We start from the raw sequence: 12,153 nt of genomic DNA on the forward strand, positions 1-12,153 counted from the left end.
CTGTAAATGTGCTTATCTCAGGTAGATGGTGTCCAGCATTAAGTTTTGTGAGTTAGTAAGCTGATTCCTCTAAGTAAGGCTTCTCAAAGACTGTTTTAGCTGGGGAGGAAGCTCGGGTGGTTAAGCTCCCAGTATATGGTAAGAAGAGGGGAGCAGAGAAACCCTGTGTAAGGATTTTGTTCCTGCTACAGCCCCATATCCAGGCTGTCCTTCTGGAACCCGCTGGATCCCTAATCTGATTTTATAACATAATTGTGCCTTTTTTATTGATATTCTGTTTAGGGCAGAGTTGCAGCACATCTTTAATGCCATCTAACCCTTTGACCTTAACCATCCCCACACTTCACAGGGAAGGTTTTGTTTTCTTCCTTATGTGTTCTTTGGGCTGAGGCCTGGGATGTCTGGTATAGTTATCAATCCCTCTTAGTTCCAGAAGGAAGTTTCTCTTTGAGCATTTTCCAATCTCACTGTTTTATTTTATTTGAAGAGTGATAATGCAAAAAGCAAAAGTGAAGAAACACAGCTTAGTCATAATTCTCATCACTGTTGATACAGTTCTACTTCCAGTTGCCTGTTGTCTTTCTTATTGAGTCAGAAGCAATACTATACGCACACTGATGATACTGTAGTGCTCTAGATACGTCATTTGCAGCGCATTCGGTTTTCTAGCCACTGCCATGTGTGCTGGGAACCACTCTGAGCTTTTCCTCTGCCTTAACTTATCAGGTAACCGTCTGCTGACTGACTTTGTGCTTTACTGCTATTACGGGGCCCAGTGAACTGTAAAAATCACTTGTAATTAGCCAGGGAAAAATACCTAGCGTTAGCATTCATAACTTTAATGAATGTCTTTCCACCTTCCTAAGTGCAGTGAGGAGAAAATACTCCTTTATCCTTCTCCCTCTTGCCCTTTGGTTTTGTGATGAACGTGTGTTGTTAGTGTCTGGAGGAAGCTGCAGTTCTGCATTGGCAGACTTTCTTGCTTCTTCCAACCTACAGTGCTCCACCTTTGAAACAAAGTGGAATTAAAACATCTGGAAAAAGATAAGAAATCTATGTAAAGAATTAACAGTGTTGAAGTAGGCTCTGTACCACAAACTCAGTGTGATGACCATGTAGGACCTCTGAAGTCTTAATTAGTTCTCCAGATGAGGATCAGGTCACAGCTCATTTTCTTGCTCATTTGTATCTTTGTAAAAAGCATGCATCAGTTGAGCTGCTGCTTGGTTTTGTTTTCATGCATTTTTCTAACTTGTTTAATTGCAGCATTTGTTCTTTCTTCAGTTGACATTTGGAGCATGAATGTGCTGTTCATGTGCAACCATATTCTTAGGACTGGGTATTTGACTTTTATGCAGTATGTGGACATTTCTACAAACACAGACATTTGTGCAGACAGTTGAAATTCTCCCTTGGACAGGGGGCATTAAAGTCTAGACATTGTTATAATTTCCTATAGATTCTGTCTCAGTGGTGTCACCAGTTGGCTGAGTAGCAGCTTTGTTGGAAGGGAATTGGTACTGAAATGCTAAGATGATTGTGAAGCGGTAGCCTGAGCTCATGGCAAATTGGGTTGCGTTAGAAGGACTACTTCACATTGAGCGAAGTCACCATCAGTATTGCTGAGACTGCAGATGGAGTACTCTGTTCAGTTTGGGGCGGCCCAGTTCAAGAAAGACACCAAGAAGCTGAAGATAGAGCAGGTCTACTGACATTGTTAGGGACCTGGAGCATAGAGCGTACTGGAAGGAGAGTTTGAAGGAGTTGGTCTGGCAGAGTGGAGACCAAGGTGCTACCTAAATAATTGCTTTCATTTTCTTGAAAGGGAATTAAAAAGATGGCCAAGCCAAATTCTTCTAAGGAGAGGCAGGTAGTATAATATGGAACAACAGCCGTAAGTTGCTCCTGATAGTTTGAAAACTGAATATCAGGAGAAACTTCTTCACTGAGAGGGTGGGGTGACTCTGGAACAAGTTAACCAGAGAGGTGTGGAGTCTCGCTGATGGAAGGTTTTTGAGACCTGCTTCTTGAGATAGAGCCATAGAAGACATGTTTAAGTATTGTTGACAGCCCTCTTGCAAGTTAAATATGGTATTAAGGCAACCTTGAAGATTCATTTCCAGCTACCTTTTAAAAGATATATATGCCTCATTTACTTTACTTAACTGGAATAAGTTTCACTATGAATAAAATTGCAAAGCTGCCAATTCGTAATGTTTGGACAAGGTCATAATTACTGCAATATGAAATCAATCCTTTTTATTTTTATTTTTAGTGTGGTGCTGTTGGCTTCTGCATCCCATCCAGCAGGTAAAGTGGATTAAGTTGCTGCTTTTTCAGATTTCCATATTGCCTTTCCTTTTCGTGCTCCTTTTTAGAGGTCAGTCTTCATAGAAGGATTTCTCTGGAATTCAATTGCAATATGACTGATAATATTATATTGGTAGACAACTTTGTGTAATTTATGTGATACTTACTGATATCTTTCTGAAGTGCCCTTCGTGAAGAAGCAGTGTGAGACAACCAGCAAAAAACAGCTTCTGAGGTGATACATGGTAAAGAGCAAGGATTCCCTCACTGAACACAACCTCTTGAGCGCAGTGTTCCAGTGCTCACAAAATTACTGCATTTCCTTCTCTGCATTTCCCTCAGTGCCATGCAAATGTTTTGTTTTGTTGCTTTAAGACGTATCGCATCCTGTGACAGGATTTGAAGTAGCAAAAGATTGCAGGCTAAAGTAACAGAAACTGAGTATTTCCACCATAACTGAATGGTGGAAAATATTCCTCTCATACATGTATCTATCCTTTAGAATGATAAAGGTGTCCATCTGTTGCTCTCACTGAAACATTTTCTGAATCAGAAAAGCAAAGGAAAAAGCATTTAAATAAACCTGAATATCCCATTCAGATTGGTGATTTATCATGTGTATCTAGCATTTTCCCATCAGTAGAGCCAGAAATGCATTCAAAAAGTAAGCATTTCAAAATGTGAAAGATGGAGCATCTTCTTGATATGTAGAGCCCAAGGGCTGTAGGAGCCCCAGGAATTGTTGTTACTGAGAGCAGCCAGAGCCCACATTCTTGGAAATGCAAGTACTCCAGAGCTCTGCCTTGATTTGGGAGGACTCTCTGAAACCTCTTGACTTTGCTCTGTGTCGCAGAGTTCAAATTCCAAAGGGAGAAGCAGCCAACATGTATCTGTGTTTCCTGTTGCTTCAATAGGAGCAATCACAAGCTCTGAAATAAAAGAAGCCACTAGCACTGGCAACTATTGATTCAGCAGGATCATCTGTATTCTAGCAAAGAATGCTCTTAAGTCTTATATAATTCCTTTCCTCCTTTCAAGCAAAGGCAGGAACTGGCTAGAATCAAGGTCACAGAGAAATTAAGCAGACCAGAAATGTGAAAAGCGTCATAAATGAAAAGTCAGCCAGCTGTAAAGACTCAAAGGAATGTTAAACTGGTAATGTTCATATAATTACTGTTCCCTACTTTTAACAGAGGGTAATTTATTTTTTTTTCCTGTGTTCCACTGAGTATATTGCTTTGTCCCTCAGGTGATCTCTTCAGTGCCTTGGACTTTCCATTCCTCTACTTCTACAGATTTCATAGCAGTTGCTGTGCCAGGTAACTTCTCTGTTATGTGGATGTGTGAATTTTTTTCATAATAAAAGATAATGTTAAGTTTCAACCTTGACCCTCAGTTAAAAACTCCAGAGGATTCAAAACCTTAGTTATACCAGTTTGTGCTGGCATAAGCCAGTAGAACTCCAGAGAATATGTATCGGTGCATACCTGTGGCTGTTCATTTGAAGGCATGAGTTCAAATGTGCTGGACTTTGTCTTGTCACAAATGAGGTAAATGTGATTGTTTGAGTATATTTCCTGTAGGTCTTAATTACCTCAAGAAATTTATTTGAAAAAAAAAATTGGAATATTTTTCCCCTCTAAGAAGAAAATATTTTTTTATGCTGTCTGATGACAAAAAGATTTCCTGATTGTTAGGAATTCTGTTTGTATTTTGATTCTGCATTAGAATGTGCATTGATTCTGCATTAAAAATTATTGTTAAATAATTTCCCTGTCTAGATAGTTTTATGGTATTGAAGTGTTTTTTGTTTGTTTGTTTGTTTTTGAGAAAGAAATGTACACACTATATTATATTATATATATTGCAGTTAGCTGTTGAATAACTTGTTCCTCTGCAGCTAGGGGAAATCTGTTTCTTCTTGAAGAATCATAGAATCATAGAATAATTTGGATTGGAAGGGACCTTTAAGATCACCTAGCTCCAACCCCCTGCTGTAGGCAGGGATACCTCCCTCTAGACCAGGTTGCTCAAAGTCCCATCCAGCCTGGCCTTGAACTCCTTCGGGGTGGAGGCATCCAAAACCTCACTGGACAGCCTGTTCCAGTGTCTCACCAGCCTCACAGTAAAGTCCTTCTCCTCAGGGCTGTTCTCAAGCCATTCTCTGCCCAGCCTGTACTTGTACTTGGGATTACCCCAACACAGGTGCAGGACCTTGCACTTGGCCTTGCTGAACTCCATGGGTTTGTCATGGGCCCACCTACCAAGCCTGTCCATATCCTTCTGGATGTCATCCCTTCCCTATAGTGTGTCAGCTGCACCACTCAGCTTGGTGTTGTCTGTACACTTGCTGAGGATGCACTTCATCTCACTGTCGGTGTCACCTACAGAAGTGTTAAACAGCACCAGTCTCTGTGCTGATCCCTGAGCAACGCTACTTGTCATTGGTCTTCATTTGGACACCAAGCCATTGACCACAACTCTCTGAGCGTGACCATCCAACCAATTTCTTATCCAGCGAGTTGTCTATCCATCAAATCCATTTTTCTCCAATTTGGCAACCAGGATGTTGTGCTGGACAATGTCAGATGCTTTGCACGAGTTGTGGTAGATAACGTCAGTTGCTCTTCTTTTATCCACTGACACTGTATCTCAATCATAAAAGGCCACCAAGTTTGTCAGGCATGACTTGCCCTTGGTGCAGCAGTGTTGGTCACCGCAACATGGTTAGACAGGTTCTAATGGATATTTAGCTATCCTGGATATTCTCTTTCATGCTACTAGTATTTTACTACTTTTGCAGACTTCTGCTTCTGTTTCCATTGACCCAGCTTCAGCATGCGTGTATTAGATGGCACTGTACACTACACTCTTCTAAAACAATTGAAGAGGAATAGATGGAGAAACAAACATCTCAGCTGCTCACCATCTTGTCATGCAGTGTCTCTGTAGATGTAAAGAATTTGAAGGAAACTTCTACAACATAAAGTAAGGGTAACTGATGCAGATAAATATTCTGCTCAGAATGTCTGAGGCATTAGTAGTTAGATGCAAACTACTCTATTTAGTTAATGAAACAAACATATATTTAATTCTGACATTAGTATTTCAGGTATGATAATTAGCTGTTCTGTCTGAATTACACCAAACATCTTCAAGTCACTTTGACTAACAGCACTTTTCACCAGGACAGAAGGTGCAGAACAAATTTTAGTCAGCTACTGGACTTTCAGAATATTGAGCAGTGGTGCTTCACTGAACTGTCTGATTTCTCAGGGTGGGATGTTGTGTGACTGGTAGCTTCTGTTTGCTTCTGTTTTTTGTCACTAAAGTGTTGTCTTTCTTAGCTGTGTCCACTGGGGTCTTGTGCTAATGGCTCAGTGTAAGAAACCATAGTCCCTCCTGCTTCTGGGCAGTTACCTTACACTACCATTTGTTGTGTGACAAATAGCTGTGTATTGACATGTGGTTGAGACGTGATTTTCTACATGCCTTGAGCAGGGAGCAGCACTTTGCTCAGGTGCTGGAGTCCAGCGTAGAAATTCTAGCCTGCTATTGCAGGGAAGATGTCAAATGTCAAGAACTGCTCATCTATTTCAAGGACTTTTTGCTAAGGCACTTTTTGCTGCTCCACCTGAGGGCCCCATTGATCCTATTTCCTTTACTGTGCAATGTCCCATGGTAGTTAGTAATCTCTCATGCCCCACAGCCTTATGTATCTTGAAGTCCTTTTCTATTCCCTCTTGCTAATTGACGCTATTTCAGTGTTCAGAGAGTATGTTACAAGTAGAAAAAAATCCACAGCAAAGGTTGTAAGCCTCATGAGGTCCGATTAGCTGTGGAACAAAGTTTCCTTAAACGTAGCCTTGGCTACAGGAGGGACTACTGTCCTATATGACTTTAGAGTCAAAATTAACTGCATTGTCAATAAGAGCTTTGGAGTGTTCTCTCTTTACTGCTATTGAATCTTCTACCTGTTATCTGGGAAGGATATATTTGAGTTCTTAATTAGAAAATAGGTTTCATGAAGTTTAAACAGCTTGAAAGCTTCAGGAAGCAGCTTTCCAATGGTTATCCTTTGGTTCAACCTCTGTGGAGGTGGAAGTAAGTTTCTTGCCAACCATGTGGCTTCTCTTGAAATCAGCATTGCCTTTATTTAAAGCTGTTTCAAGTGTCTCAAGTTAAATATTTGGCCCCATTTTTCCAATAATCTCTACTTTTCTGATTACACAAGTATATTAGAGACTAGCCATTAAGACTTGCTTTACTCAGACCCCAGTCACTGACTGAACAAAACCCCAGATTTGCTGGACATAATGTAAGCTCTTTTGTTGACCAGCTTGCTTTGTTCAAATGAGATTTAACACTACTTGAAGGGTACTTGTTCAGATCTACATTAGGAAAACTGAGATGCTTGTAAAAGACCGCTTAACTGAAATTAAGAGAATTTATTGACAAGTTTTCCCTATCCTTTGCAGTGGACTCTTGGGATTCTTTCTGATGTTGCACACAGTGAAGCTAAAAAGCAGCACAACCTCAGGGCAATACGCAGCATGGAGTTTCCTTGCAAAGGTAAGAAAAAAGATCATACAGGAATGTAGGAGGACAGAGGAAATCCTGAATTTCCTTAGTTTCCCCCGCTATTCCTACTTGATAGGGCCTATCCATTCAGGCTGCTCATAGACATTAGGTATCCATCAGGTATTGTTTGAGTCCATAGTAAACCTGAATCATTAGCAAAGATAAAAGACTTTGTATAGACCAAGTTCAGTGGAGCTGTTCTGATTACTGTAGCTGAGGATTTGGCCTACTGAATTCAAGCAATATCAATCAAAAAATACCAAAGGTGTTTTGGAGAAAAACGTTCTTTCTGATAGTGTGTGCATCACCTCTTTCCAGTATGTCACAATCAAGAACTAAGAGCAGTTCTGTGGAGGTAAGCACCAGAACTCCCACTGCCATCATCATGGGACAGAGAATGTCATTTGCCTTGACATTTCCAAAGTTTCTGACAGTATCTGCTACAGTGTTCTTGTATTCAAATGTGGCTGTTACAGTCCGGATGGTCAATTAGGTGGATGAAAGACTAGTTGTATAATCTGGCTCAGATTGTAATAGTTAACAATTCCTGTTCTTTCTAGAGGCTTGTGACAGCTCAAGTAGAGAGGAGTATATCCTGGAATCTATCCTGTTTAACATCTCTGTCAGGGAATAATAGATGATAGAGAAACTCAAGTGAGAAGAACAGCAACTGAAGCTTGGTTTGTTCAGTATAGAGAGCTTCATTATGGTCTTTGTGGCCTACAGCTTCCTCACAAGGGGAGTGAAGAAGTAGGTGCTAATCTCTTCTCTATAGTGATGGTGATTGGACCCAAGGAAACAGCATGGAGCTGTGTCATGGGAGGATCAGATTGGGTGCTAAGAAAAGGTTCATCTCCAAGAGGGTGTTGGGCACTGGAACAAGGTCCCCAGGGCAGTTGTCACAGCACCAAGATGTATTTAGACAATACTCTCAGATGTATGGTTTGAATTTTGAGTGGTTCTTGATGGGAGCTAGGAGTTGGACTCAGTGAGTTCCTTCCAGCTCGGGATCTTCCGTGATTCTATGACCAGTCAATAGCACCAAGGACAGTGTTGCCCTCCCGAGGGATTTGGACAGACTGGAGGTATGAGTCTTGCATAATTCAGCAGGGACAGATGTGAAGTCCTGCACATAGAAAGGAAGTATCCCTGGCAATATTACAAATTGGAGACTGCCTGGCTGGGAAGCAGCTCTGTGAGAAAGAACCTGGGGATTTTGGTAGACAGCAAACTGACCATGAGCCACAGCATGTCCTGGCAATAAAGAAGACCAAAAGTGTCCTGAATTGTATTAGTAGTAGCAAAGACAGTAAATTAATGGAAGCCATCGTTTCCTTCTACTCACCTCCTGTTAGACCCCATCTGGAATTAGGAATCATAAAATCATAGAATCATTTTGGTTGGAAAAGACCTTCAAGATCATCAAGCCTGATCAACAACCTGACCTACCAAGTCTAATCATTAAACCGTGTCCTTTTGTTCCATGACAGTATTTCTTAAGTGCCTCAAGAGATGGGGACTCCACCACTGCTCTGGGCAGCACATTCCAATGCTTGACCACCCTTTCCACAAAGAAATTCCTTCTCATGTCCAATCCAAACCTTTCCTGGTACAACTTGAGGCTGTTTCCTGCATCCTATCACATCACCTGAGAAAAATGACTGATACCCTCTTTGCTGCAACCTTTCAGGTAGTTGTAGTGAGCAACAAGATCTCTCCCCAGACTAAGCAGCCTCCGTTCCCTCAGTCGCTCCTCATAATTCTTGTTTTCTAACACTCTCACCAGCTTTGATGTTCCTGTCTGAACACATCTGAACAATTTAGTAAACTTCTTGTGGTGAGGGGTCTCAAAATGAACATGATATTCAAGTTGCCACATACAAGGGAAAAATTTTTTTCCTAGTCCTGCTGGCAGCACTGATTTTGATGCAGGCCAGGATGCCCTTGGCCCTTTTCTGCTGGGCAACTTCCCAAACACTCTTCCCCAAGCCTGTACTGCTACATAGGGGTGTTATGACCCAAGTGCAGGACTTGACACTTTGCTTTATTGAATGTTATGCAGTTGAACTTAGCCCATTGATCTAGCCTATCTAGGCTAGAATTTTCTGTAGGGTCCTTTAATACAAGGAAGACACTGATGGATTGTAGTGATTTTAGCATAGTCATCAAGATAGTCATTGGCTTAGTGATCATGCCCTCTTGGGAAAGGCTGCAGGACTTTGGGTTTATTCAGTCTGGAGCTGAACAGCTGGAAAGATCCCTATGGGAGGAAGTCCTTCTGGGGGACGCTTAGCAGCAGCTCCTTCAGTTATTCTAGGGGGGCTGTGCAGTCTACGTCTGTGAAGGCTTTCAAGATCCAACTGCACAAAGTGTTGAGCAACCTGCTCTGATGCCCTTAGATCAATTCCTATTAAAATTACCCCATGATTTGTGAATTGAGAGTCTGGCTGTACTTGTCGTAAGTTAGTAACAGCTTATCTATTACATTATCAATAGTAAATGCAGTCAGAAAAGCTAATCTGACTCCTTTTCCCTTGTTAGATATTACTTAGTTTTCATTACCCTCAGCTAGGTCATATGAAAATCACAACCTTGTTATGTTGTTGATGATCACAACTTTCTTACTACACTGAATGAACTGTTACCTTAAGAAAAAGTAAACTTGCACAATATGCCTCTTTACAATCTGTGCTGAGATTATTCTTTATTAGTTTGGGGTTTATTTTTGGTTTTGTTCTGGCTGTAACAAGAAGGGAGCAGTGTGGCTCATTTTTGCTTTACCAACTGTTTCAACGTTGTACAATTCACACAGAGTTTCTCACAAGTTTAAATTTCTCACAAACATTCTGACTGCACAGATTTTAATGCCTTACCTTTCTTCTTGCTCCTTGGTGTCAGGTCAGCTGACCTGAAATTTACTCCTACATTTATGGTTTTTAATTCTCTGGTCTGGAGATGAGAATAGCTGTCTCTGCTAGTAGGTATCGTGTATAACAAGAAATGGTTCTACATGTGGTATCTGTGACCTATCTGTAAAAAATTTAAGCAAAGATGTGTTGTGAAATATACTTTAAGCAGTTTGGGTCCTTCCCAGCTGAAGTGAATCAGAGCCACAAAGTCTGGACTGGATCAAAGCTTTCCCAACATTCAAGTATTTCTAGATTTGTGGGGGTTTGGCCAGGTCTAGAAAGAAATTAGACAAAGTTTCTTCTAGCCACTGTTGTCAGTGAGATTACGTGCTTTTGTAGCAACTGAACATTTTAGCTTGTATCACTGTGATAATTCAATCTGTTCTTTAGCCTTAAAAATCAGCGTGCAGCACATGGTGTAATTACTCATCTCACTTAGAAAGATTTTTGTAACAGAACAAATTCGTTCTTTTCCTACTGTAACTTCTAACCTAGTGCTCTAATTATATACCTTATCTCCAATTCAAAGAGGGAAATAAGCAATACACATATGAGATATTTCGATAATTTCTGAGTAATTTTATCAAAACTAGCAGTTTCCTCAGTGTCTTCCATTAGTGTTTAAAGCTCACTATGAGAATGTTTTAGAGCTCAGTTATACCCATCTGAGACAGTATTAGGACCATGGAGGAGCTGCTGCTCTGAGTGCTGAAATGCAACTGATTCTGGGGTAGATGACAGTGAATGCTTCAAAAATTCAGATACACATCAATTTTAGAATGGGACAGACACAGATGGGTAGAAAGCAATGAGCTGAACGGCTGTTTGCCTGCAAAGGTAAGGGTTGACCTACCAGCTCCTGCAAAATTCTCACCAGCTGTCTTGCAATAATAAGGAACCACTGATTTACATATGGATTAGTTAGGAAGAATCGTATCTACCTGATTACTAATGCTGCTTCCTGCAAGTGTTAGGAGGCATTATCAGTACATACTGATCCAACTCAAGTCTGGGTGAGGGCTGTCTCAAACACATCATAAGCCATGAAAGGCACAAAAAGTAGTATTGTAAAAATATCTTCAAACTCAAGTGTGCAACTCCTTTAAAAAAAAGGGCAGGGAAGGGAAGGGAATTGATGTGGATAAAGAATACAGATAAAAACTATTTGATTTTGGACTTGGAGAATGAGATCCATTGGGGGGGAGGGGAGAAGGGGAGAAGTTTGGGTAACAACAGCAACTTTACATTCCCACTCGAGCATTTTTCTTGTATTGAGTAGTGCCCTAGATTGTCCTCTTAATCTCTCAGTCTGACTGCAGTTTTTACCAGCAATTGGAAAGGAGAAGCACTTGAGTCCAGAATATGTTTATCCTGCACATGAGCCAGGAAGAGAGAATGCTGTAGCCCTCAGACAGCAAGCAGCACAAGCCTCTAGGGAGGTGCAGAGAATTGCAGAATCTGTTTTCCATTTGGATGCTTTGTACCTATGTGACTGACAAGCTGGGGGCTGAGATTGCTGCCACCACTTCATTTCTTGTTAAGTATTGATAGACCAATAAACTAACCATGAGATTTAGTTGGGTTTCTTTAGGGATCCAAGGATACATTCTTTGTGAAGCCCACATATTTGGCCTTCCTGCCCTCTAATATTTCATTCACTTAAAAACTAGAGCTGGGTTATAACTTGCTTTTACAGTGGTTACTTTGGCGGTAGCAACTTAATCATTGCATGAGGTCTTTAAGTTCTTTCCCGTAATGATTTTTGATAGCTTTCATGTCAAAGCATTGCTCTGTGCATAGACAGGTGAAGCACAGGTTCCATCTGTGTGCATAACCCTGCGTGATGTCTTTGGTGACAAACACACTGCACTTGTGCTGTGAAAGCAAACATTGTGCGCGTTAGTCATATCTGTATAGATTGGTGAGGAAGGCCAAAAAATTGCTAAAGTGATTTGAAAAGCAAACAAAAAAGTTGTTTAAAAGCCCAAGAAATATGGAATGCTTTGTCATAGCCTTGCACAGATTTAATCCCCAGGAGAGCAGGGATTTGAAGCTGGATGAGATTTTTTGTTTTAATTTGAAAGCTGTGCTAGCATTATGGGTTGTGTACTGGAAAGAAAAACTGGAGATGCTCATATACACAGACAGAAGCATCTGGTGAGAGTGCTAATCAGCCTTAACAGTGTTGTCAGGGAGTTTGTTTAGATTAGGGCTGCCAATCTATATCTGATGATTAAACCTGTTAGTGCCTCTAAAAATCAAGCAGCAGAAATACACTGCATCATGAATAGAACGGAACAGTGGTATCTCTTAACTTTCGGCAAGATACTTGTTACTTATGAATTTATACTCC

General features: G+C 40.8%; 1 protein-coding gene across 1 annotated transcript in view; it reads left to right on the forward strand.

The window, feature by feature from the left end:
- The window catches only part of TMEM241 (transmembrane protein 241), a gene marked incomplete at both ends in the record, with an annotated part of 50,185 nt that overhangs the window by 19,632 nt on the left and 18,400 nt on the right, over positions 1 to 12,153 (forward strand). Inside the window, 3 exons of the mRNA XM_079533241.1 lie at positions 2,276 to 2,310; positions 3,560 to 3,629; positions 6,789 to 6,882. Of these exons, the coding sequence (XP_079389367.1) occupies positions 2,276 to 2,310; positions 3,560 to 3,629; positions 6,789 to 6,882 (199 nt within the window). The remainder of the gene's footprint in view (positions 1 to 2,275; positions 2,311 to 3,559; positions 3,630 to 6,788; positions 6,883 to 12,153) is intronic.

Source organism: Tetrao urogallus (assembly GCF_951394365.1).
Source record: "Tetrao urogallus genome assembly, chromosome: 3".
NCBI lineage: Eukaryota > Metazoa > Chordata > Aves > Galliformes > Phasianidae > Tetrao > Tetrao urogallus.